The sequence below is a fragment of the Macaca nemestrina genome, chromosome 7 (genome assembly GCF_043159975.1).
Source record: "Macaca nemestrina isolate mMacNem1 chromosome 7, mMacNem.hap1, whole genome shotgun sequence".
NCBI classification, from domain to species: domain Eukaryota; kingdom Metazoa; phylum Chordata; class Mammalia; order Primates; family Cercopithecidae; genus Macaca; species Macaca nemestrina.
Window position 1 is genome coordinate 46722751 of NC_092131.1, and position 26957 is coordinate 46749707.

The window sequence follows — 26957 nt, forward strand, 5'->3', positions numbered from 1 at the left end:
GCAAGCTTGTTCAACCCACAGCCCATGGGCTGCAATGCATGCAGCTCAGAACAGCTTTGAACGCAGCCTAACACAGATTCGTAAACTTTCTTACAACATTATGAGACTTTTTTGAGGATTTTTTTTTTTTTTAGCTCATCAGCTATCATTAGCGTTAGCATATTTTAGGTGTGGTCCAAAACAATTCTTCTTCCAACGTGGCCCAGGGAAGCCAAAAGACTGGACACCCCTGTTAGGGCAACGGTAATGCTTTGGCTAGAACTTTGGTTCCCACATTCTGAAAACAAAGGCTTGAGCTATAGTGTCACAAAATTAAAAATGTCCCAGGTCCAAGCAAGTAATGAGTCAAGAGAGCTGGCTTCATAACAGGGAGTGGTGGGGTCTGTGGCAAACTGGAGCACCACAGCACTAAATGCCTTCAGTTTCAATGTTAAAAACATCTGTGCCAAATGAATATACCTACAGGCTGCCTGCAGGTCTAAGAGCTATCAGGCTTTTTTTGTTGTTCCAAATTAGATGATGATCCTGCTTCAACATCTATGATTATTTTATGATCTATACAAAACTTAAGGTATGTGATCGTTCAAATATAGTGTTCCCACTTTCTGCCTTTGCGGAGTCAAAAGTTGTTTTGCAGGTCATCTGTTCACAAGCATGGAAACAGTTCCCTCCCAAACTTCCCAAAGATGGAAACATTTCTGTGGGTCAGGAACATTTACCTTCCAAAAGGGCATCTGAGATGTCCCTCTGGAAAACATTCTCAGGTCAGAAGTTCCTTTTCTTCTTTTGAGCAGACTGTTTACAGTCATTTAACTGAAGCAGGCTGTGGCTCTCTATGCTGGGTCCTTAAAAGCCAGCTCTTTGTTTTTCTTCCAGGAAGATGTTCCTGACCTCCCCAAACCAGGGGCTTACCTGCCTGTAAGTACTTCTGTAATTCACTAGTTGCTTTTGTTTGTTTTTTACCCCAATCTCCCTCGCTCTTGGAATTACAAGACCTATGAAAGAATGGGTCATGTGTGTCCCGTCCACTTGACTTTACAGGATAGAGCACAATGCCTGGTACTTTGTACATGCTCAGTGGTGGCTGGATGCTCACCTAGGGCTTGGCATTTCAAATAGAAACATGTAATAGTCTGTCAGAGTCAGTACCACAAGAGCCAAGCAGATGAATCTTAGTCAATCACTCAAACGACTACACCCCGAACTCCCTGTGACCAGTGTCACGCGCTTCCATTAGAGGCCAATCCATTCATACGTCCGTTCTTTCAGGTTGGAGGAGACAGCGGCAAAGGAGATCTCAGGATACTGAGGGAACACTAGGAGGAGGACCAAACCCAGACTGGCACATCAGGGACAGTTGTCTGGGTAATTAATGTCCACAATGAGACCTGAAGCACAAGTAAGAATCAGCAAAGCAAAGAGTTCCTCCTTTTGAGGAACTGAAAGATGCTCATGGTAATTTGGGGAAATATAAGAGAAAAGGCTCAAGAGGAAAACAGGAGACAGATCATGGAGAACATCCTATACCACTTAAAGACTCTGGACTTTGGCTGGGCGTGGTGGCTCATGCCTGTATCCCAGTACTTTGGGAGGCTGAAGCGGGCAGATAACCTGAAGTCAGGAGTTTGAGACCAGCCTATCCAACATGGCAAAACCCTGTCTCTACCAAAAATATAAAAATTAACCAGGCGCAGTGGTGCGTGCCTGTAATCCCAGCTACTGAGAGGCTGAGGCAGGAGAATCGCTTGAACCTGGGAGGCAGAAGTTGAAGTGAGCCGAGATTGTGCCACCACACTCCAGCCTGGGCAACAGAGAGAGATTTGTCTCAAAAACAAAAAACAAAAACAAACAAACAAACAAACAAACAAAAAAGACTCTGGACTTTATCTAAGAGCAGTGGAGAACCACAGAGGAATTTTAAGTAAAGAAATGACTGTTGGTTTGGCAACTGAGAAAGACTATTTTGGATAGAGTAATGATAAGAGTGAAAAACAACGGACAGGGATTGAGTTTCCACTTAGGCCTCATTTTTATCACATTCTAATAAAGTGGAGCTAAGAAGTCAACACAAAAGGGGAACACAATCTAGTTGACTGTTTTTTCAGCTTTTTTTTTTTTTGAGACAGGGTTTTGCTCTGTCATTTAAGCTAGAGTGCAGTGACATGATCATGGCTCATTGCAGCCTCAACCTCCCAGGCTCAAGTGATCCTCCCACCTCAGCTTCCCAAATAGCTGGGACTACAGGCATGTGCTACCGTGCCTAGCTAATTTTATTTTTTGTAGAGATGGGGTCTCACTATTTTACCTAGGCTGGTCTCAAACTCCTGGGCCCAAGGGATCCTATTGCCTTGGCCTCCCAAAGTGCTGGGATTACAGATGCGAGCCATAGCACCTGGCCTCAGTTGCTTTATTAAATAAAAAAGGACTATCAAAAATCCCAGGCACCTCTATTATTCTACACAAATGCTACTCTTCTCATAAAAATGCAGCACACTTTTACCATCACCACTAATCACCATTCTAAACACTTGCTACATACCAAAACTTCACTAAGAGTTGCATAAGATAAAATGATTCACGTTCCACCCACCAACCTCATTCCTCTCCAAGGCTGAGGCACAACCTTTTAATGTTGATGTCTTTGCTTCTGCCCTGACTTTAACATTTTGGGTATGAAAATTACAAGTGAAAAACGTTATAATGTATTACAAGTTTTAAAATCATAGTCTTTTAAAATGACGTAAGAGCAGGGAATTTTTCATACACAAGGTTTTCAATCCATTACCATATTCAAAGAACTCAGCAGTTAGGCCCAGTCTTTCAAGCACATATTGGTATGTCACTGATAGATTTAATAGAGGAATACCGTTCATCCAGTCACTCCTCAACTATTTTCATTTATTTCTTTTAGAAAGATGGCAAGATGCTCCCAAAGTACTTATACTTTACTTGTCCCCCAATCACATAAAATTTGGTTTAACAAATATTTAATGTTTACTGTGTATGAGACATTGTCCCAGGGTTAGGACAGTGAATAAGAGAGGTGGGTCCCTGCTCTCAAGCCATTTGTAATCTGGAGAAAGTATAATAAGCAAATTCATTAACAAAATGATCTGAGAGAGGAATGAGTACAATGAAAGACAACAAAATAATAATGTGGCCAGGAAAATGCTCTCCAAAGGGGAAAATATCTGAGCCACAACCTGTTTGTGATGAGAAGCAGCTGGTCCCACTGCAGCAAACTTCTTCTTACAATGAAAATGAAGATGCTACATAGCCAATACAATTCACATACACTGAAATAAAACTCCCTCAAGATTCTAAAATATGTTTTTCCCCTTAAACACAGTGGGTTGATCAGTCAGTGTTAGACACTCCTTCCAATTGGCTCAGAAAAAAATCAATCATGAGAATAACTGCACTACAAAGTACAAAACAGAATGAACCACTAAATAGAAAATCTGGAAGAATTTTGGTGCTATAAATTCAGACCCCTGGATCCAGGAAGGAAGGGAAAAGATAATCCATGATTGTCCAGTAGTAACCTGGCTGCTTCACCTGACAGGACTGATTACAAAACAGGTACCTCACTGAGAAATTGAGAGAAAGCGGCCCTCCAAGGCTGCCGAGAACACAATGTCTTCAAGAGGGTTGAACCAGGAAAACAGCCTGGGATCCTGCCAAGCCGGTCCTTCCTTCCTGAGGGGGCGCCAAGGTCTTTCCATGACGCAGCCTCTAGCTCCTCCTGCCTCCCCATGTCCCCAGCACTCTGCATTAAGCATTAGATGCTGGTCCCCACTTAGAAGGTCAGCAAATCGAGAGCAAATACACGAAAGAAGAAAATAGGGTTTAAATAGAGGCAATTCTTCAGTTTTTGGAAGCCAGAGAAATTATGCAAAATAAACGTGTTCTAGAAGCAACAGAAAAAAAAACTGACAGTGATAATTTAGAAAATCAGACTGTGTCCAAAAATTAGAAACTAATTTGTTTTATTGTGATTTCGTTTTTTCTACGCTCCTATTCTCATAAATATTTTCTGCACTAAAGATAAAATATAGTTTTCAAGAGTCAGACTTGGCTCAACTGAAATTCTGTCATTTACTAGCATCTTAACACCTTCAGTAAAATATGGATAAGTCCTTATTGGTTTTTTTTCCCCACAGCTTTATTCAGGTATAACTGTCATACAGTAACATGCACATACTTAAGGTGAACTATTTAATAAGCTTTGACATATGTTTATAACTGTGAAACCATTGCTACAATCAGAATAATACAAATATTCATCTCCCCTAAAAGTTTCTGCCTCCTCTGTAATCCACCTCCCTCACCTCCACTCTCCATTTTTAGGCACCCACTGATCTGCTTCTGTCACTATAAACTCGTTTTCATTTCTAGAATTTTGCATAAATGAAATCGTACTTTTTTGTCTAGCTTCTTTCACTCAGCATAATTATTTTGAGATTCATTCCTGTTGTTACATGTATAACAGTTCATCTTTTTTATTGCTGAGTAATATTCCATTGTATGGATAAATTACAATTGTTTAAACATTCATCTGTTGACATTTGAGTTGTTTCCAGTTTGGGGGTTATTACAAATAAAGGTGCTATGAACATTCGTGGACAAGCCTTTGTATGAATGGTTTCATTTCTTTTAGTAAATACTAAAGAGTAAGTTATACGGTAGGCATATGTTTGATAGTTTACGAAACTGCCAAACTATTTTCCAACATGATTGTACCATTTTACATTCCTCACAGTAGCATATGAGAGTTCCAGGTGCTCCACTTCCTCACCAACACTTGGTATGGTCAGTCTTATTAATTTTAACCTTTCTAGTGGGTGCATATTGAGATCTCATTTTGATTTTAATTTGCATTTCCTTAATGACTCATGATTTTGAGCACCTTTTAATGTGCTATTTGGCATGAAGGTGAGTGCCTATTCAAACATTTGACAAGTTACAAGTCATTTGTTGGATTTTAAATTAGGTATTTTTCTTATTATTACTGTGCTGTTAGAGTTCCTTTATATATTCATGTTACACATCTTTCATTTACATGTTGCAGTTATTTTCTCCCATTTGTGGCTTGGGTTTTCATTTTCTTAAACATTCCCTGGGAAGCAACAGTTTTTCATTTTGATAAAGTCCAACTTACTGATTTTTTTTTATAGTTGGTGCCTTTTGTACGCTATCCAAAAAATTTTTGCTGAACCCAAGGTCACTACAATTTTGTTTTCTTATAGAAGTTTCACAGTTAAACTCTTACATTTAGGTTTATAATCCATTTTGAAATAATGTCTTTGTATGATGTGAGGTAAGCGTCAAGGCTCATATTTCTGCATGTGGCTATCCAGTTGTTCAAGCACCATTAGTTGAAAAGATTATCATTTCCCCCACTGAGTTGCCTTCTTGGCAGCTTTATCAGAAATCAGTGGATCATATATGTGTGAATCTATTTCTAGACTCTCTTCTATTCATTCCACTGATCTGTATGACTCTCTTTACTCCAATACCACATTATCTTGATTACGGTCATGTTATAGTTAGCCTTGAAATCAGAGAGTGTAAGTCCCCCAACTTGTTCTTTTTCAAAACTATTCTTAGACTGGTCTCAGTACTTTCCATTTCCATATAAATTTTAAAGTCAGTCTGTCAATTTCTACAACAAACTTAGAAAGATTTTGGTTGAGATTATATTGAATCTATTGAATACTTTAGGAAGAATTGAGATCTTAACCATATCGAATCCTCTCATCCATAATCGACAGCTAAAAGCTTCTCATGATCTAGCAAAAACTAAGTCCCTAGGTTTTTGGGGGTTTTTTGAACCTGCTACTTCAAGAGTTTGTTTTGTTTTTGTTTTAAGTCAGTAATCTGTAGTTCCACTTGCAACACATAAATTTATTATGGAGTAAATTCAATTATTCCACATGTAACTCTCTGAATAAACTAGACATGTCAATTTAAAATACTAAAGATAAGTATTTCTGCAATCCTGAACTTCAAAAGCACCTTTGGGCCAGATGTAGTGGCTCACACCTGTAATCCCAGCACTTTGGGAGGGTGAAGTGGGAGGACGGTTTGAGGCCAGGAGATCAAGACCAGCCTGGTCAACAAGGGAGCAAGACCCCATCTCTATTTTTTAAAGCATTTTTGAACCTATAAAGGATAATTTTTTAAAAAACAAGCATGCATTCCATACATTTCCAAATATTTACTTAACAAGATTTTCTTAAAAAGAAAAGAAAAGAAACAACACTCTGCCCATCCTACCTACCATATCCTCAGAGTTCCAAAATACCCAAAATCTTTTTAAAAAACAACATAAAAAAAAAATCTGCCCTCTGATGCATACAAATGCATGAAAACCCATTGGTTTCAAGGTCATTTAAATGCTGACCCTCCTTACCAACCAAACACTCACGTTTTCCAAAACACCACCAGTGGATTAAACATCTAAGTGTAATTATTTCAGACCATCATAAATACTGAAATCTGATTTACACCGAATCCTTTATTCATCCAGTGGAACAATAAGCAGCTCGGTACATGCCACCTAGTCAGATAACCTGGATCTTCCTACATTTATGACACCAAGAAGTCCTCATCTTTTGGCCTTCATGTAGGCCTCAGGTTCTCCACCTTGACTGCATGCTGGAATCACCTGGGAAGCCTAAAAGCATGGGTGATGGGGTCCCATAGCCCAGAGATTCCTATCTAGAATCTTTAAAAGTGGGGATTTTTGAAAGGTCCCTGGGTGATTCAAGTGGGTAGATTATGATGATTGAGAAGGACCAGTCTAGGCTCTCTCCAGGAAGAGATGCTTCTCATGGCCATTGGCCAATCTGCACCACCATACTTCAGAACCTAGTGAGCTCCTCTAGAGCTTTGCCCAACCTAACTCCTAATCAGACAATAATAGAACTCAACAATTCCATCTGGATGCCTACACTCACTTCTATTTCATATCCAGAAATTCACAGGATAAATGTAAATAGCTAACTGTATTTTAGCAATTCCTCTCTAGTCCCCACTTCTAAATGCCACAAAGTAAATCAGGCTCAAGGGAAATTAACTCAATATAATTTGACGATTAAGGTTAAACAGTCATTACGGTTTTTGTACTTCTATTTAAAAGAAAGGAATAGCTCCACAAGCCATCTTTAATTTCAGAAAATATACGGTAAAATTACCAATTCCACAAAGTATAAAATAAATACCTAAATGAGCCTTCATCACCATCCATCTGATTTCACCACTTGTAAATTTCAAACAGATTTTCAATACTGATATTGGGTTCAAAACTGACTCCCTCCAGAACTTAAACTATTAAACTCCTGAGAGTCTTCAAATAACGTACTCCATTTGGCTAAACCAGACTACTTTATTATAATTATCATTCCATCATCTCAAAGTGGGAACGACACCACCTGCATCACAAAGACAGCGTGAGGATTAGGCAGTAAAAGCATGTTAGCACCGTGTAGAGTGCTCTAGAAGTTTTAATTTATTTACAGCAGAAATTTTGCCTCATGGGAACTATGTGAAAAGCAGAGGCAAGTGGGAAGTTGCGGGTAGCTACACGTCAACACCCAGGAACACAGGCTGGTGATGTGGGGAGGGAAGGCGGTTAACAACCTCCTGAGGAGTCCTTGCAGCTCTTCTCAGACCAACAGCAGCAGAAACCCATACCTCAGGACTCCCACCTCGGACTGACTGAGTTACTTGCAAGTATATGTAAATCTCATCTCCTTGGAAAACTGCTAAATAATGAAACTGCCAACGTGCAGACCCAGGCGCTCAAATCCCTGCCAGTGTAGCTCATGTACCTTTGGGATGTGCAAGCCGAAACACGTGTGCACGTCTGAGCGGCTGAACCAACATGTATCCATAAACATTATGAATAATACTCGCGAGAATGCACGGCTTTCTCCTAAGTTAGCGCTTGAAGCACTTTACCCAAATCAAGTCCCTTTCGTATCACTCCTTCCCTGCCTTTCCTACGTATCCACTCGAATGCTCAAAGTTGGAGCTCCTTACCCATAGACTGGGCGGAAGGGGTGACCGCCCTGGACCCCTGCCCGACTTCCCGTTAGGCCAAGCCGCTGTCCTGAAAGGGGATCGTGTCCAGGCTGGCTTCCTGGAGACACACCTGCGCCTGCACACACCCACCGCGGTCGCGTCACCAGTGCCGCGGCCACCTGGACGAGGACCAAAGTCTGGAGGGAATTCCCTCAGCCATAGAGCGATGGGAAAGCGGGACCCGGGTGAGTTTTGAAAAACGTAAGGGGAACGGGAGTTGGGTGGACACAAAGGGAAAGGGTCACCGCTACTCACCCAACCCTCGAAGGTGTCCGAGGCGCCGGTCGTGCGCAGCAGCTCCTGGAATTGCAGGGTGCAGTTGGCCACGAAGTGGTCGTAGCCCAGGGGCGTCTCGTGGAAGACGGCCAACTCGAGGTGGCCGCCGTCGGTGACGTTAGCGCAAAACTCCTCGTTGTACGTGGGTTTGTTGGTCTTCTGCTTGGTGCTGGTCTGGCCCACGCGCACCTGGTCCACGCTCACCGTCAGATAGGGATCCAGCAGCTGGTGGCCCTTCTTGAAGAGCGAGTGGCGCAGGGACCAGCGGGTGGGCTGTAGCCCCACCGCCTCACCGATGCGGACCCTCAAATAGCCATTGAACTTCATGGTGCCAGACGACATGCCGGCGCCGCTGCCCCGGCCCCGGGGGGCCGCGCTGGTTCGCAGCGGGAGAACGCGGAGTCCCGTCTCAGGCCAGCCCTCGGGACAGCTGCAGGAGTCGAGGCAGCCCTGGGGAAAGGCAGCGCCCAAGCGCCCCTCGACTGGCCATTCTGCCTCCTCCGTGGGACTTTTTCCTCCCCTCCTTCCCTCCCTCCCGAGGTGGAAAGGAGGGGAGCCCGCCGCCGAGCCCTCAGCGGGCCGGGGAGGCCCGACCGTCCCTTCCAAGCGCGCTGCGCTTCCCGGGGGCTCGCGCGGGACTCGCCCCTTCTCCAGGGCCGGGCAGCTCCTCTCCCCGGAGAGCCGGAGCTACCCGTCCGGTGAGCTCCAGCCCCAAGCGTCTCTTCCCCCGCCTCCTCCTGCTTCTCCTCCTGCCCCCGCCTCCGAAGGCTCACGCTCTCCCCCACTCGGCGAGCTTCAAACCAGGAAGCAACTGCCGCCGCCGCCGCATCCCCGGCGAGAACCTCGCGCCGCCAGGTTCCAAGTTCACAGAACCCCTGCGCCCGCTCCCGCGCCTTCCGGACCCCGGGGGCGTGGCGCGCGGCCCGCGGCCCGCGGCCCGGCCTTGCGGTGGGTGGATCCCCGCGCAAGCCCCTGGGAGTCCAGTGCCCGCTTGCACCGCCCTGCGCGCCCTCTTTGTAGCGCTGGGTCTGGCCGTGCGCTGCGCGTTAGGGGCCACCCCGGGCGCAGGCCAAAAAGGAAGGGGTTCGTGGCCCAGGCTGAGCAAACACCTGAGGCGTGGGAGACTGGCCTGGGGAGGGATGGAAGGTTGGGAGGACGCAGAGGAGGGCGCTCCAGCCAGGAACCCGCGCAGCGAGGAGTCGCCCGCCCCCTCTCTCCCAACCTCCCCGGTGGGCTGGTGACCTTGTAGGGCCGTCCCCAAGAGGCCCTGGCCGGAGGCGGGCGAACGGCGGGGAGGTTCTTTTTCCTAATCTTTACAGGGATGGCTCATACCGGGGTCAGCTCGAACGCATCCTGTTTGTGCGCCTTTCCTGCAGAGGCTAATTACAGTTATGTGTATGTGTGTGTTTTAATAAGGCAGTAGTAATGATGGAAATCCTGTTCTCCTCCTTCCTCGGAAGGTGTGCCTCGTTCGTTGCACAAAGAGCAGGAAAGGTCGGTTCTTCTGGAGACAGACATGGCCAAGAGGTAGTAAGTCTTTTCCTCTGCTGGTGGTTCCTGGTCCACCCAGCCCTGCGAGGCAAGGGCAGAAAATGTTCACACACAGGCTGTCCCCAACACACACGTGGAAGAAATTGCCTCTTCTAGGAACACTCCATGTTGTATTTGCAATCAGAGTGGCGGGCGTTCTGATGCTTCCCACCCCGTAGTCCCTGCAGATTTTGTCTCCGAGGAGGGCCTTTTGGCCTACTCTGCTATGCCGCAAAGCTTGCTCTCTGAGGGCCAGCCACAACCAATTTGTTTCCCATAAAGCCTAGGCCACTTTTTGTTGTTGTCGTTGCTGTTGTAGTTGAGACGGAGTTTCGCTTTTGTTGCCCAGGCTGGAGTGCAATGGCGCAATCTCGGCTCACCGCAACCTCTGCCTCCCAGATTCAAGCGATTCTCCTGCCTCAGCCTCCCTAGTAGCTGGGATTAAAGGCACCTGCCACCACGCCCGGTTAATTTTGTATTTTTAGTAGAGAGAGGGTTTCTCCATGTTGGTCAGGCTGGTCTTGAACTCCCAACCTCAGGTGATCCGCCTGCCTCGGCCTCCCAAAGTGCTGGGATTACAGGCGTGAGCCACAGCGCCCAGCCAAGCCTAGGCCACTCGTAAGATACTTGATTACATTCTGTCTTGCTGTACTGGTTCCCTTGGCGCAGATTCAGCTTGCTTGCCTGCCTGCCTGCCTTCCTGCCTGCCTTCCTTCCTTCCTTCCTTCCTTCCTTCCTTCCTTCCTTCCTTCCTTCCTTCCTTCCTTCCTTCCTTCCTTCCTTCCTTCCTCCCTCCCTCCCTTCCTTCCTCCCTTCCTCCCTCCCTCCTTCCCTCCCTCCTTCCCTCCTTCCCTCCTTTCTTTTATGTTTTAGAGACTGGGTTTTGCGTTGTCATCCAGGCTGGAATACAGCGGTGTGATCATGGCTCACTATAACCTCCAGCTCCCAGGCTCAAGTGATCTTCCAGCCCCCGCCTCCTAAAGTGTTAAGATTACAGGCATAAGCGCCCGTGCCTGGCCCCAGGTTCATCTTTCTAGCCCCCATTCCTCTAAGGCCCTTTTCAGAACTTTCTAATTGAGTAGGTTCTCAACGATTTCACATGAGTGCAAGGAGGCCTGACCCGTAATAACAGCACTATACAGAATGAAAACAAATAAGGACAATGGGCCAAGGTGGAGAGGGCCTGTCTTAAAAACACCAAAGCTTCCTTAGAGAACAAGGCAGGGATGCAACACGTCACTCTAATGACACCTTAGCTTTAGGCAGGGCTTGTGAAGCATGCTCCCAAACGTCCAGGGGGCTCCCGTTTGGCCTTAGTGCTCCAGGGGAAGATGTCACATCTACCATGTGGGTCAACTCTGTCGCCCTTTCCTCCAAACAGCTGGACTCTAGCTTTAAGAGACACTAAAGGATTTGCTGCTGTTGGACTTTGGGGCTAAAAGAAAACAGTCCCCATATAGAATCATGGGGTGTTGACTTTAATTTTTTTTTTAATTTTAAAAAAGAAAACAGTCCCCAAATGGTAGGTGGCCACACGGCTGTCCTAGGACTGGGATATGAGGACACCAGACACTCCATCTTCACCCTATCAGTACCCATCAAGACTGGCAATGGTGTCAGAGCAGTGAGTCAGATGGCCATGGTGCCTGCCCTCCTGGGGATTATAGTCCCACAAGGAGGAAAAACAACAAATAGAAGAGGATGTATGTGGAGGGTGCAGTGAAGGAAAAGCCTACAGTGCCAAGAGGTGATGTATTACAACTGGATGGGTGGTCAGGGAAGGCTTCCTTGAAGAAGCAAATAGAGAGATCAGCTCATTCAGAGCTCCCGAGAAGACAGATGGGTTGGCCTGTTTGGGAACTAAAAGCAGCGTATGTGGCTGGAGCTGAGGAAGGTAAGGGGAAAGTGGCTGAAATCAGCTTGCAAAAGTGGTCACACTGACCAGACTGGTAGATCATAGGAAAGTTTTTGGACATTTATCTATGGGTCACTGGATGCCTCTGAAGGCTGTTAAGCAGAGCCAGGGCAAGATGAGGATTTGTGTTTTAAAATATCTCTCTAGGGACAAGCAAGGTGGCTCACACCTATAAACCAAACACTTTGGGAGGCCAAGGCAGGAGTACTGCTTGAGCCCAGGAGTTCAAGACCAGCCTGGGCAACATGGCAAGACTGTCTCTACAAAAAAATAAAACTAAAAACTTAGCTGGATGTGGTGGCATGTGCCTGTAGTCCCATTATATTTTTTTAGTAAAATAAAATCTCTCTCTAGGGGGTGGACTGGAAGAAACAGCCTGAGTGTGGGGAGACCACTTATGAAGCTGTTGCCAAAGTCCAGATGTGAGAAGATGGTGGCCAGGACTCAGGTGGTAGTGATGGAGATGAAGATAAATAGATGAATTCAAGAAGCATTTCAGAAGTAGAACTGAGAGGTCTTGATGACAGATCGAAGGGAATGAGGAAGAGGACAGTATCAAGGATGACTTGCAGAATCTGGCTTGAGCAACTGTGTGGACTAGGGAGCTATTAGGGAATTAAGAAACAGCATGAGACAAGGCGCGGTAGCTCATGCCTGTAATCCCAGCACTTTGGGAGGACAAGGCTGGGGGGATGGCTTAAGCCCAGGAGGTTGAGACCAGCCTGTGCAACATAGGAAGACTCTCATCTCTACAAAAAAAAAAAAAAAAACTTTTTAAAATTAGCCAGGGCACGTGCCTGTGGTCGCAGGGGAAGCCAAGGCAGGAGGATCAGTTGAGCCTAGAGACCAGCCTGAGCAACATAGTGAGGCCTCATCTCTACAAAAAAATATATATATATAAATTAGCCAGACATGGTGGCGGGTGCCTGTAGTCTCAGCTACTCGGGAGCTGAGGCAGGAGGATCACTTGAGCCTGGGAGGCTGAGGCTGTAGTGACCCATGACCATGCTACTGCACTCCAGCCTGGGTGACAGAGTGAGATCCTGTCTCAAAAAAAGAAAGAAACATGGCAAGAGGAGATTGGGGCAGAGGTAAAGAGTTGGGGGTAGGAGGGGAGGATGAAGAGTTCAATTCAAAACTTGTCAAGTTTGATATATCTTGATACATCTAAGCAGAAATCTGAAGTGGGGAATTGGTTATGTGGTTGTGACACTCAGAGGGGCAGTCTCTTCGCTAAAGACAAAATTGAGAGCCATTGGTGTACAGATAGTAACTGAAGCTAGAATAGTGGATCAGACTCTTCATGGGAAGACAGGAAGAAAATGCAACTTGAGAAGAGGACCCAGGACAGAGCCCTCCAGCAACTTCAGCATTTATAGGTGGAGGAGAAGCAGGCAAGCAGGTTGACAAGCAGTAGCCAGGGAGGTAAAAGAAAAGCAGTAGCCAGGAAGATGTGGTGTCCAGGTATTATGGAAACCAACCAAAAAGTTTTCAAGCACGGAGGAATCGTCAGCTAGGTCAAATGATGTCAAGAGATTAAGTAGGCAAGGACTAAAGAATGCCACATGGGCTTGCCACTGTGGCTCATGCCTGTAGTCCCAGCAATTTGGGGGGATGAGGCAAGAGGACCACTTGAGCCCAGGAGTTCAAGACCAGCCTGGGCAACAAAGTGAGACCCTGTCTCTACAAAATATAAAAATAAATTTAAAAAGAATGGCATGTGGAGTTGGCATGGACAAGTCCTTAGTAATCTTTCAACAGTTTCAGTAGGGGGTTGTGAATGGAAGCCTGTTGGGGTAGGTTGAGGTGAAAAGGACGTGAGAGAATGAATGTAGACACCCTTTCAAGAGGTTTGACTGGAATGGAAAGGAGAGTGAGAGCTGAGAAAGGAGATGGAATCACTAGAAGAAGGGCTTGTTTAGAATGGGTAAGCAACACTGAGGAGAGAGATCACAGGGTTCTGAGGTGGCAGGAGGGAATGACACCCAAGACATGGCAAGAGCATGGGCCTTAGTTAAAAAGAAACACCTATGTTGTGGCTCTCAGCCTGCTGCCCAAAATTGCCTGACTGAAGTCACACATTTGACGTGAAGTATTTAAACCCCAAAAGAACTACAGGCAAAATGCAGGCTACCATGGTAATTGTCAAGCTACCCTCTCACTGTCTCGCTCAAACACTTTTTCTCTCCTTCCTTCCCCCTCTCATCATCTGTTGGTTTTGCTCCCCTCTCCCTGTTCCTCATTTTCTCTTCCTGCAACTGGCTCCCTAAATACAGCCAGGGAAGATGGTCATCAACAGCCCCAACTTCCTACATTCCCAGCTTAATAGCCCTGGCAGAATGAGGATCTTTGCTATCAGCATCTCAAAATTAATCTCCAGGAAAACTCTTGTCTCTAGCCTATGTTATGTGACATAAGGTCAGGTAGGAAGCAGCACACAGTACAAGGTCTCCGTAAGAAGGAACTATCTGCCAACACCAACTTCTCCTATGTAACAACTTCTATCCAGAGCTGGCCCTGACCCTGAAAACAGGGAAGCAAGGGGTCCCCTCTCTCTACACATCCCATGCTAATCACTAATGGCTTGTATGTGATATAATACAGCAACTATTGCAATACAGATATATCTGTATTATAGGTCCTTTTATAGACTAGAGGGTTTTATTCCATGATCACTATTACTGTTTCTTTTCTTAGTCACACTATAACTTTAGACTTCTCTGTATATAATTCCTAGTACATTATCAAAATGCTTTTTAAATTGATTGGTTGCTTGATTGAATCACTGCCATTTTTCTGATTTCTTAAGGAACATTTCACACAACTCCCATTCCATTTAATAGAATTAGATAATTTAGAGAATAGCATAGCCAGGTCAAATGTGACCCCATGTTACTATAAAATGGCACAGGCTTTGAGGGGCAGTTTGACAGTGTACATCAGAAGCTTCAAAGTAAAATGAGTTCTATGCCTGAAGAACCAGTTCAGCCATAGTGGAATGGCTGAGTAAATTATAGAATAGCAACTTAATGGAATATTATGTAATTACTAAAATTATATATGATAAACAACATAGAAAAAAACAGTAAATAGGCTGGGCACGGTGGCTCACACCTGTAATCCCAGCACTTTGGAAGGCTGAGGTGGGTGGATCACCAGAGGTCAGGAGTTTGAGACCAGCCTGACCAACATGTTGAAAGCCCGTCTCTACTAAAAATAACAAAAATTAGCCACGGGTGGTGGTGCGTGCCTGTAATCCCAGCTACCCAGGAGGCTGAGGCAGGAAAATAGCTGGAACCTGGGAGGCAGGAGCTGCAGTGAGCCAATATTGCGCCATCGCACTCCAGCCTGGGCAACAGAGCAAGACTCTGTCTCAAAAAAAAAAAAAAATTCCAGTAAATAACATTTGAAAACTAGAATAAGAAATATAAATATGCTAAGAAGTACAAAAATATGTATATCAAAGGATAAAGAAAGGAATGCAGCCGGGCGCGGTGGCTCAAGCCTGTAATCCCAGCACTTTGGGAGGCTGAGACAGGCGGATCACAAGGTCAGGAGATCGAGACCATCCTGGCTAACACGGTGAAACCCCGTCTCTACTAAAAAATACAAAAAACTAGCCGGGCGAGGTGGCGGGCGCCTGTGGTCCCAGCTACTCCGGAGGCTGAGGCAGGAGAATGGCGTAAACCCGGGAGGCGGAGCTTGCAGTGAGCTGAGATCCGGCCACTGCACTCCAGCCTGGGCGACAGAGCCAGACTCAGTCTCAAAAAAAAAAAAAAAAAAGAAAGAAAGAAAGGAATGCAACACAGGTAAATGAAAACAATTTTTAGAGCATTGTACAAATAATAAATGTTCTTACTTTAAAGGACTCTGAAGATAAAATAATTCACATAAGGCATTTGATACCTTGCCAGGCACATGGTACACTTCAGTTGTTACCTTGGCTTCTATATTATAATTCCCTGAGCATCCACCAGCCAACAAGGCACTTTAGAAACATTATTCATTTGATCCTCATGACAACCAAATGAAATGTTGTCATTATCTCTATTTCACAAATAAGGAAACCGAGAGTTGAAAGGTTAACTGAATTGGATCACATAGCTAATACATGGTAGAGCTGATATTTGACCAATTTTTGGAAAAACAAATGCCTAAGCTCCATCCCAGCATGATTTTAATGGATAGTAGGATTGAAAACTACCGCTATTATACACTGAGTACAAAGGGGAAGAAGACTAAGACTCTCAGCAAGCAGGAGAGAATGGTTTGCAGGGCAGCAGTCCTAGAAGTGCCTGTCTATATCCATTTCTGAGTATGCAAAGGCACATCTAAATAAGTGGGGCCACAATGTCCTCCTCATGGGACAAAAAGAGCAGAAAAGGTAAGATATTTCAAAGATATAGTAACATTTCTCAGAATGAAAGAAAGACACTGGTCTCATAGTGAAAATGATGCAGTGTATTGGGAAGAATGAGTAAAGAAAGACCCACAACTAGAAACATCACTGTGAAGTTTCTGGACTTCATGATGGATAAAGGAAAGATCTTCAACGACTTGGAGGAAGAAACAGAGGCAAAGTCAGGGCAGGGTGGCACAGGGGGATGAGATCAGAGAGTGAGGACTTCAGCTAGCCAAAGGGTCCTGACAGCCAGTCTGTTAGGGTGTCAGTGGATGGACAGCTCATGATGAGAGAGAAAATAAAGGGAAGGAAGCCCAAAGGTGAAGAGTCCTAAGAGGACAGGCAGATCCAGGAGACAGGCAGAGCTTCTCGCCCTTCCTCAGGTTTCACCAAAAGAAGGGCCTTCGATTACTATTTGCTTCAAAAGCCCACTTAAGTAAGACAGATTCCAGGGATTGAGATCAGAACAGAAAAGCACAAATAAAAGTAATCCTCCCATAAAAAGCAGTAAAGTTAGTAACACTTTGTACTGACAGCTGCCCAGGCAGCCTGGTGATCAAGAGCAACGACTTTATAATACATTTTTGCTACTGTTTTCTAGCAGGAAAATCTAGTGAGGTTAAATATTTTATGTATGTAAACAAAACAAATACAAATCTCTCCTATGGCTAATTTATTTTTGACATCTCACCTACTTGAATCTACCCATATTAGAATATTTTCATTTGAAATCCTTTATATTACCTAAGTGCCTTTCTAGCAATTGTGTGAACCCTGGAAAACCTTGCTGCCATTCTATTAAGAAACAGATTTATAAGAGCCCAAATATAGTTTTGTAGATTCATACACAATAAAAAAAACTTCATACACAATAAAAAAGACTTCATACACAATAAAAAAGAAGAGATATAATTATTTAGGGGAGCCAAATCTAACTGCATTTAGTCACTGCAAACATTTCTTTGTATCCACTTCTAACACGTAAAACTAGCATGTCACCAAATGAGGCAAAAATATCTTTCCAAACTAAAATAGTGTAAGCTGGGGCAACATCGCAAGAACCTGACTCTACAAGAAATTTTAAAAATTAGCTGGGTGTGTGGCGCATGCCTATCGTCCCAGCTACTCAGGAGGCTAAAACAGAAGGATTGTGATGTGGTTTGGCTGTGTACCCACCCAAATCTTATCTTGAATTCCCACGTGTTATAGGAGGGACCCAGTGGGAGGTGGTTGAATCATGGGGACAGGTCTTTCCCATGCTGTTCTCATAATAGTGAGTGGGTCTCAGGGATCTGATGGTTATATAAGGGGGAGTTTCCCTACACAAGCTCTCTTTGCCTGCCGCCATTCACATAAGATGTGACTTGCTTCTCCTTGCCTTCCACCATGATCGTGAGGCCCCCTCAGCCACATGGAACTGTGAGTCCAATTAAACCTCTCTTTTTTTTTTTTTTGTAAATTGCCCAGTCTCAGGTATGTCTTTACCAACAGCATGAGAACAGACTAATACAGATTGGTTGAGTCTAGGAGGTTGAGGCTGATCACCAACCATGATTATACTAATGTATTCCAGCCTGGGCAACAGAGCAAGACCCTGTCTCAAAATAAAATGGTTTAAAATTCTTTAATTCTGAATGCAGTACTTAGTATCTCTGACATTTTAAAAAAGGATTAGTGATAGAAGCATGTGAATATGGTTTAAAATAGTAATCATTTTCTCTAAAGCTATTATTAATATAGCTAATGGTCAGGTTGTTCCATTAACGTTTCTCATTTGGTTCTTGTCCATTAACAAGCCAAGTAGTTATTAACTACAAGTCATAACCAAATTATTAAACTGTATGGCTTGTGTAAGAAACCTGTGAAAGGAAAATGACTATTTTGCTGTAATAGCATCATTCTCTTTACCCTTTACTGGGTTTTCTGTAGGTATTGATGGCATTCTCTGGTATACTCAGTGACCATCCGGTCAGTAATTTCATTCTGGTCATTGGGCATCATACTTGGATTTTTCAAAATCCTTTGGAATTGCCTTTAAGTCATTTGTGAAAACCTCTACACACTCTTTTAGCCTTTGAACTAAATAGTTTTTATAGTGATAAAATTTAATGCACAAAATGTTTATTATCAGTTCAAATGATCTTAATGTTAAGGTCACTCAGGCCTTCTTAGTTTGTTTTTCGTAGCTGTGGGAGGTGGGGGGAGAGTGATATGGTTTGGCTGTGTGCCACCCAGATCTCATCTTGAATTGTAGCTCCCATAATCCCCACATGTTGTGGGAGGGAGGTAGTGGGAGGTAATCAAATCATGGGGGCAGGTTTTCCCATGCTGTTATTGTGATGGTGAATAATCTCAGAAAATCTGATGGTTTTATAAAGGGCAGTTCCCCTGCACACACTCTCTTGCCTGCCATCATGTAAGACATGCCTTTGCTCTTCTTTCACCTTCTGCCATGATTGTGAGGCCTCCCCAGCCATGTGGAACTGTGAGTCCATTAAACCTCTTTTTTAAAAAAATTACCCATTCTCGGGTATCACTTCATAGCCATATGAAAATGGACGAATACAGAGAGCTTCACTTTAAATTGACTATTTTACCAGGATGTAGCCATAACTATTTACTATAGTAGCCACTGAAGACTTTCTCAATATATTGTTAGTGAAAAAAGCAGGCTATCATACTGTAATTCATCATGATCCTATTTGGTGTAAGATATATATGTGCCAGACTGGCCAACATGGTGAAACTCCATCTCTACTAAAAATACAAAAATTAGGTGGCACATGCCTGTAATCCCAGCTACCTAGGAAGCTGAAGCACAAGAATCGTTTGTTTTGAACACAGAAATTTAGCAAATGTTCATTCAAAATGCTGGACAAGTAAAGTAGGTAAATTAAGGTACTGCTTCTTTTCAGTACTAATTTAATAAAATCCTACTATGTAGTTGATATGGTTTGGCTCTGTGTCCCCACTCAAATCTCATCTTGAATTATAATCCTTACATGTCAAGGGAGGGACCTGTAATCCCCACTTGTCAACCACCCTGGATCATAGCGGCAGTTTCCCTCATGTTGTTCTCATGATAGTGAGTGAGTTCTTGCAAGTTCTGATTATTTTATAAGGGGCTCTTTCTCCTTTGCACACTCTCTTCACCTGCCGCCATGTAGGATGAACATGCCTGCTTCCTCTTCCACCATAATTGTATTAGATTGGTGCAAAAATAATTGTGGTTTTTGCCATTAAAGGTAAACACAATTATGTTTACAAAAACTACGATTACTTTGCACCAACCTAAATAAGTTTCCTGAGGTCTCCCCAGCCATGTGGAACTGTGAGTCAATTAAACCTCTTTTCTTTGTAAATTACCCAGTGTCAGGCAGTTCTTTATAGCAGTGTGAAAACAGACTAATACAGTAAATTGGTACCAGGAGTGGGGCACTGCTGTAGATACCTGAAAATGTGAAAGTCACTTTGGAACTGGGTAACAGGCAGATGTTGGAACAGTTTGGAGGGCTCAGCAGAAAACAGGAAGATGTGGGATAGTTTGGAGTTTCCTAGAGACTTGTTGAATGGTTTGGGCCAAAATGCTGATAGTGATATGGACAATGAAGCCCAGGCTGAGGTGGTCTCAGATGGAGATGAGGAACTTATTCAACACTGGAGCAAAGGTGATTCTTGCTATCCTTTTGCCAAGAGACAGATGGCATTTTGCCCCTGTCCTAGAGATCTGTGGAACTTTGAACTTGAGAGAGACGATCTGAAATTGGAATTTATGTTTAGAAGGGAAGCCGAGCATGCAACTTTGAAAAAGTTGTAGACTGACAATGCAATAGAAAAGAAAAATCCATTTTCTGGCGAGAAATTCAAACTGGTTGCAGAAATTTGCACAAGTAACAAGGAGCCAAATGTTAATTGCCAAGACAATGGGGAAAATGTCTCCAGGGCATGACACAGAGATCTTGGCAGCAGCCCCTCCCACCACAGATCAGGAGGCCTAGGAGGAAAACATGGTTTTGTGGGCCAGGCCCGGGGCCCTGCTGCTCTGTACACCCTTGGAACATGGGACGCTGAGTCTCATGCACTGCTGCTCCAGCTCCAGCTGTGGCTAAAAGGGGCCAATGTACAGCTCAGGCTGTTGCTTCAGAAGGTGCAAGCCCCAAGCCTTGGCAGCTTCCACTTGGTGTTGGACCTGCAGGTACACAGAAGTCAGTAATTGAGGTTGGAGAACCTCCACCTAGATTTCAGAAGATGTATGGAAATGCCTGGATGTCCAGGCAGAAGTTTGCTGCTGGGGCAGAGTCCTTATGGAGAACCTCTGCTAGGGCAGTGAAAGGGGAAATGTGGGGTTGGAGCCCCCACACAGAGTCCCCACTGGGAGACTGCCTAGTGGAGCTGTGAGAAGAGGGTTACCATCCTCCAGACCTCAGAATGGCAGATCTACCTACAGCTTGCACCAGGTGCCTGGAAAAGCCACAGGCACTCAACACCAACACCTGGAAAGCAACCGGGAAAGGGGCTGTACCTTGAAGACCCACAGGGGTGGAGCTACCCAAAGCCATGGGAGCCCACTCCTTGTATTAGTGTGCCCTGGATGTGAGACATGGAGTCAAAGGAGACCATTTTGGAGCTTTAAGATTTAATGACTTCCCCGCTGGATTTTGGACTTGCATGGGGCCTGTAGCCCCTTTGTTTTGAATGGGTGTTTTCCCATTTGGAATGGGTGTACTTAACCAATGCCTGTACCCCATTTTATCTTGGAAGGAACTAACTTGTTTTTTATTTTACAGGTTCATAGGCGGAAGGGACTTTCTTTGTCTCAAATGAAACTTTGGACTGTGGACTTCTGAGTTAATGCTGAAATGAGTTAAGACTTTGGAGGACTGTTGGGAAGGCATGATTGGTTTTGAAATGTGAAAAGATATGAGATTTGGGAGGGGCCAGGGATGGAATGATATGGTGTGGCTCTGTGCCCCACCCAAATCTCATCTTGAATTCTTATCTCCATGCGTTTTGTTGAGGGAGAGAGGTGATTGGATCATGCGGGGCAGTGCCCTCCATGCTATTCTTGTGATAGTGAGTGAGTTCTCATGAGATCTGATGGTTTTATAAGGAGTTCTTTCCCTTTTGCACTCTCTCTCTTGCCTGCCACTATGTAAGATTGTGCCTGCTTCCCCTTCCGCCATGATTGTAAGTTTCCTGAGGCCTCCTCAGACATACAGAACTGTGAGTCAATTAAACCTCTTTTCTTTATGCATTTTCCAGTCTCGGGCAGTTCTTTATAGCAGTGTGAAGATGGACTAATACAGTAGTCAACATAATTTTAGTTCTAGAAGCCAGTAGGTAATAGCAAGTTAATTCAGATCTTCGATTCATGACCTTTTGGGGTGGCATGGGGAGTTAGATGGCCCAAATATTGGGATTTGACAAATTTGGGTGATTTTTCTGAACTCTAGGCATATAAGACAACAGCTTTCAAAGACTTTGGTTTACATCCTCAAAAAATTGCTAGATGGCCTTGGACAAATCATATAATTGCACAGAATTAAATGAGAAACTGAATTTAAAGCACATTGCAAAGCCCTACAGCATTGTATTAATGTTATCAGTTCTGCCTCATCCTGCTGCTCACTTTCCCCTCCATTCGCTTCATCCTTCCTGCCTGCCACAGATCCCCTCTCATTCGCCTCATCCTTTGGCCCCTGCCACAGATCCATGACAATACAGGGGGCTCAACCCTGCCACTTGCAGAGAACCTTCAAATCAGAGGTAATATTTTTTGAGACAAGGTCTCACTCCTGTCACCCATGTTGGAGTGCACTGGCACGATCACGGCTCACTGCAGCCTCGACCTCCCAGGCTCAAGTGATCCTCCCAACTCACTTCCCAAATAGCTGAAACTGTAGGCTGTACCACCACACCCAGCTAATTTTGTATTTTTCTGTAGTGGCAGGGTCTCAATATGTTGCCCAGGATGGTCCTGAACTCCTGATGTTAAGTGATCCTCCCACCTTGGCCTCCTAAAGTGCTAGGATTACAGGCATGAGACATGGTGCCCATCTCAGAGGTAGACTTTTTGACACATTGTTTTAGTCCAAATATAATCACTTAAACTGAGACTCTATATATGCAGGAGGCTGGACATGATGGCTTATGCCTGAAATCCCAGCATTGTGGGAGGCTGAGGCAGGAGGATTGCTTGAGGCCAGGAGTTCAAGACCAGCCTGGGCAACATAGTGAGACTCTGTCTCTACAAAAAATCTAAAACTAGGGCCAGTGTGGTGGCACATGCCTGTAGACCTAGCTTCTCGGGAGGCTGAGGTGGAAGGATCACTTGAGCCCAGCAGTTCGAGGCTGCAATAAACCATGTTTGTACCACTGCACTAGAGCCTGGGCAGTGGAGTGAGACTCTGTCTCAAAAAGTAAATAAAAAATAATATAACACACACACACACACACACACACACACACGTGGAGGAACACTTGAAAAATAACACAAGCAGCAAGAAACACAAAAGTGCTCTGGTGAGTATAACAAAAATAAAGGCAGATGATAAGCTCATGGGTACAATGGTACAAAAACCACATTGAGTACTAAGATGAAACTTGGTCTTGATACAGGAGAAAGGAAGTCAACAAAGGAATTTTACACATTTCCCTGAGTTACTCATTTTAAGAGTCCGAACAACTGAAATCAGGAAACACCTGTACTTGTTAACATTACTGAGGAAATGACTTTAAAAACTTGGACTCCATTTTAGATAACTGATGGCAGGCAGTGATATCATTCTAGCATCTATATTTCCATGTAAATGTACAAGCTATGTTTCTTAGTTTTGGTCCATTTATGTAATAGCAATCAGAGACTCAATGCATTATATTTATGGGATAATTGTTACACATTTTAACTTTTAAAATTACCTGGGGCCAGACACAGTGGCTCATGCCTGTAATCCCAGCACTGTGGGAGACCAAGGCAGGAGGATAACTTGAAGCCAGGAGTTCAAGACAAGCCTGGGCAACATAGTGAGATCCCCATCTCTATGAAAAAATATTTAAAAATTAGCCAGGTGTGCTGATGTGTACCTGTGGTCCTGACTGTTCAGGAGGCTGAGGTGGGAGGATTGCTTGGGCTCAGGAGTTCAAGGTCACAGCTCTGATTGCACCACTGCATTCCTGGGTGACAGAACGAGACCCTGTCTCACTCAAAAAAAATAAAGTAAAATTACCTGGCATTTAGCTGCATGTTTGCTTTTGTTCCCATTTATAGTTATTTGAAGATTGTTATAATCACACAGAAACATGGCCATCATTACTTTAAGATGAAAATAAATGTATAGAATGAATGTTTTATGATAAAAAACAAAAACCAGCATTGTAATAAGATAGGCCAGAAGAACACAGGAAAAATGGGTCCATTTGAAGATGTGCTAGGGAACTCTAGACCAAACCTTATTTTACAGATGAGGAGCCAGAATAAGAGCTGAGTATCTGCATGTTGTTTATTACACATTCTCTGGGTCTTCAGAATGTTAGGCTAGAGGTTCCCAGGGCAGGTCGTATTCTCAAGAAAATTACTGACTCAATAGGTCTTATCTGATTGATTGATTTAAATAGCATTATTGTTTAGATTGCTTTGATATGGTTTGTTAAACAGTAAAGTAAAACATATAAATTATGATGCTGTTGATGATGTATATCAGCTTTCTTAGAAATACAATGTCTGTGGCAAGTTTGTTTCTGATATTTGCTTTGATGTGCCCATGAAATTATCACCAGTAGGAGAAAAAAAAAGTTATTTATTGTTGTTGTTTTTATAGTGGAGACTGGAGTCTTGCTATGCTTTCCAGGCTGGTTTTGAACTCCTAACCTCAAGCGATTTTCCTGCCTCAGCCTCCCAAAGTGCTGGGATTACAGGCATGATCCACCCGGCCCTGTTGTTTTTAAGAAAATTACAAGTTAAATCTTGTATCAGTGAACAAGGTTTGTACAGATGATTTTATTGTCTTGAAATGTTATTGTATCTCACTTTAGAAAATAGAAGCATATTAGAATATACTTTGTTCTATACCCAGATCTTGTGTTAAACTCTTTAAAAATGTCTTTTCAATGTTTGGTAAAAACTGCAATGAGTCTTACAGATGTATTTTTCATATTAATTATTAATCATTATAATTTAGAAAAATTAATTATATAATCATTTAAAGGAACTTCAACAAACTAATGGTTATTGAAGTTAGATTAAGAATACCTATAATCATGAAGAGTAGTGGCCTGACACAGTAATGAAAGACAGATCTTTACATTTAAAAAGGAAAAATGTGATTGTGTATTTTCATACATTATTAAGTTGTAGACAATACACCAAAACATACATAAGAGGACATCCACTTCTGCCCATAGATAGTAGCTAATGCTAGTCACATCCTCCCACTAGAAACAACTAGAAATACACAAGATAACGGATTCCAGGCACTTGACAAACATTGCAGGGCAGTGATTCTTGAGAGAAAGGAAACACGAAGTGATCTACATGTCCTCTTCAGCTTTCTGTCTGGGGACACCGACTAGACTGAAAGGAAGTGGAATCCAAGGAAATACGGAAGTCTTGCTGAGCTGAAGAGATCTAGATAAAAGTTTAGAGTGGTTGTCATCCTTGAAATTTGTAAGACAGAATACCAGAAAGAAAGGAGTGTGCAGAAGAGGACAAAGAAGATTTCACAATGGTTCCTGTGTAGCCCATGTGCAGGATGGGACTTAATGGGGCCTAGAAGAGAATGGTTGCTATGAACAAGAGAACTGGGCCAAGATATCACAGTCCGTGCAGTACTGCAAACACTGGAATATTGTCCCAACCTAAATGGAGAGACCTTACTAAGCACCTCTTGCGTTCAATTGAAATTCTAAAGAGGCCACACCTTAGGAGTAAATACCATGACCCAGACAAAGGGCCATGTTTCAGGACAAATGATAAAACTGACATAGAATAAATAATAATAATACATAACAAAACAAAGCCTAACAAGATCAAGAGGATTTTTTTAGTAGTTTAATAGCCTGATAGAATAAACCTCAACACCATTTAAAAGAAGATAACATAATCCAGACTCTGTATAACTCCTTTGTAACAATATTCAACAGTAGGTTAAAATATATGACACCTGTAAAGAAGCAGAAATATGTGACTCATAATCAAAATAAGACATAGTCAATAGAAACAGAACCCAAGATGACCCAAATATTGGAATTAGCAGATGAGATCTTTAAAACAGCTATTATAAATATATGTAAGGATGCATGGGAAAAGATGAATACATGATTAAACAGATGAGATGGATCGGCAAAGAAATAAACCAAATGGGTATATTAGAAATAAAAAGCAAATATCTGAAATGTAAAATTTATCTGATGGTTGGAGCAGTTTGGAGGTGGCAAAAGGATGGGTCAATTATCTCTAAGAGAGCAATGGAAATTATATAATTTAATAACAGTAAGGAAAACATTGGAAAAAATATATAAACAGCCTCAGTGAACTCGGGAACAACCCTACAAAGTTAGTATATATATAATTGGAGTCCCAAGGCTAAGCATGGTGGCTCACACCTGTAATCCCAACACTTTGGGAGGCTGAGGCAGGAAGATCACTTGAGCCCAGGAGTTCAAGACCAGCCTGAGCAACATAGTGAGAACCCCCCATCTCTACCAAAAAAAAAAAAAAAAATAGCTGGGCATGGTGGCGCATGCCTATAGTCCTAGCTACTTGGGAGGTTGAGGTGGGAGGATCACTTAAGCCCTGAAGTCAAGGCTGCAGTAAGCTCCGATTGTACCACTGTGCTCCAGCCCAGGCAACAGAACGAGACCCCATCTCTAAAATAAAATAAAATAAAATAAAATAAAATAGAATCTCAGTAAAAGAAAGGAAAAGAAAATGGGGTAGAGTGAAATTTAAAAAAAAAAATTGGCTGAAATTTCTCTAATTTGGTGGAAAACATCAGCCTACAGATTGAAGAATCAACAAACTCCAAGCAGAATAAATACAAAAAATAAAATAAGATAAAGAAAGAAAACACACCAGCTACACTGTAGTCAAAAGGTTAAAAACCAAAAATATAGAATAAATGTTGAAACAGAAAAAAAAGTCAAAGACATAAGGGGAACAATGCTATGAATCACATACTAGAAACAGTGTAGGCCAAAAGAAATGGAATGATGTCATTAAGGTACTGAAAGAATAGATCAACCCAGCTTTTTTTTTTGAGGCCATGTCTGGCTCAGTCGCCCAGAGTGATAAAATCACAGCTCACTGCAGCTTCTACCTCCTAAGCTCAAGTGATCCTCTCACCTCAGCCTCCCAATTAGCTAGGACTACAAGTATATACCACTATGTCCAACTAATTTTTTTTTTTTTTTTGTAGAGACAGGGTCTCAACTACATTGTCCAAACTGTTCTTGAACTCCTGAGCTCAAGCAATCCTCCTGCCTTAGCCTTCCAAAGTGCTGGGATTACAAGTGTGAGCCACCACACCTGGCCAGAATTCTAACATTTTCTCAAAAATGAAAACAAAAAAAGACATTTTCTGATAAACAAATGCTGGGAGGATTCATTGTAAAGTATATGAAATACTAACAGAAGAATTTGGGGGGGATGATGGAAAATGATAGCAGAGGGAAATCTAAACTACAGAAAGTAATAAATAGCACCAGAAATGGTAAGTAGATGTGTAAATATAAAGAACTTTTTTTCTTCTC

General features: G+C 43.3%; 1 protein-coding gene and 1 long non-coding RNA gene across 2 annotated transcripts in view; one reads left to right on the forward strand and one right to left on the reverse strand.

The window, feature by feature from the left end:
• The window catches only part of LOC105473667 (protein kinase C eta), a 232376-nt gene extending 223143 nt beyond the window's left edge, over positions 1 to 9233 (reverse strand). The window contains exon 1 of the mRNA XM_011727582.3: positions 8344 to 9233. Within this exon, the coding sequence (XP_011725884.1) occupies positions 8344 to 8706 (363 nt within the window). The 5' untranslated portion in view covers positions 8707 to 9233. The remainder of the gene's footprint in view (positions 1 to 8343) is intronic.
• Positions 7991 to 26957, forward strand: part of LOC139364277 (uncharacterized) — a 29003-nt gene continuing 10036 nt past the window's right edge. Inside the window, exons 1-2 of the long non-coding RNA XR_011625822.1 lie at positions 7991 to 8273; positions 20999 to 24191. This is a non-coding gene — a long non-coding RNA (uncharacterized lncRNA). The remainder of the gene's footprint in view (positions 8274 to 20998; positions 24192 to 26957) is intronic.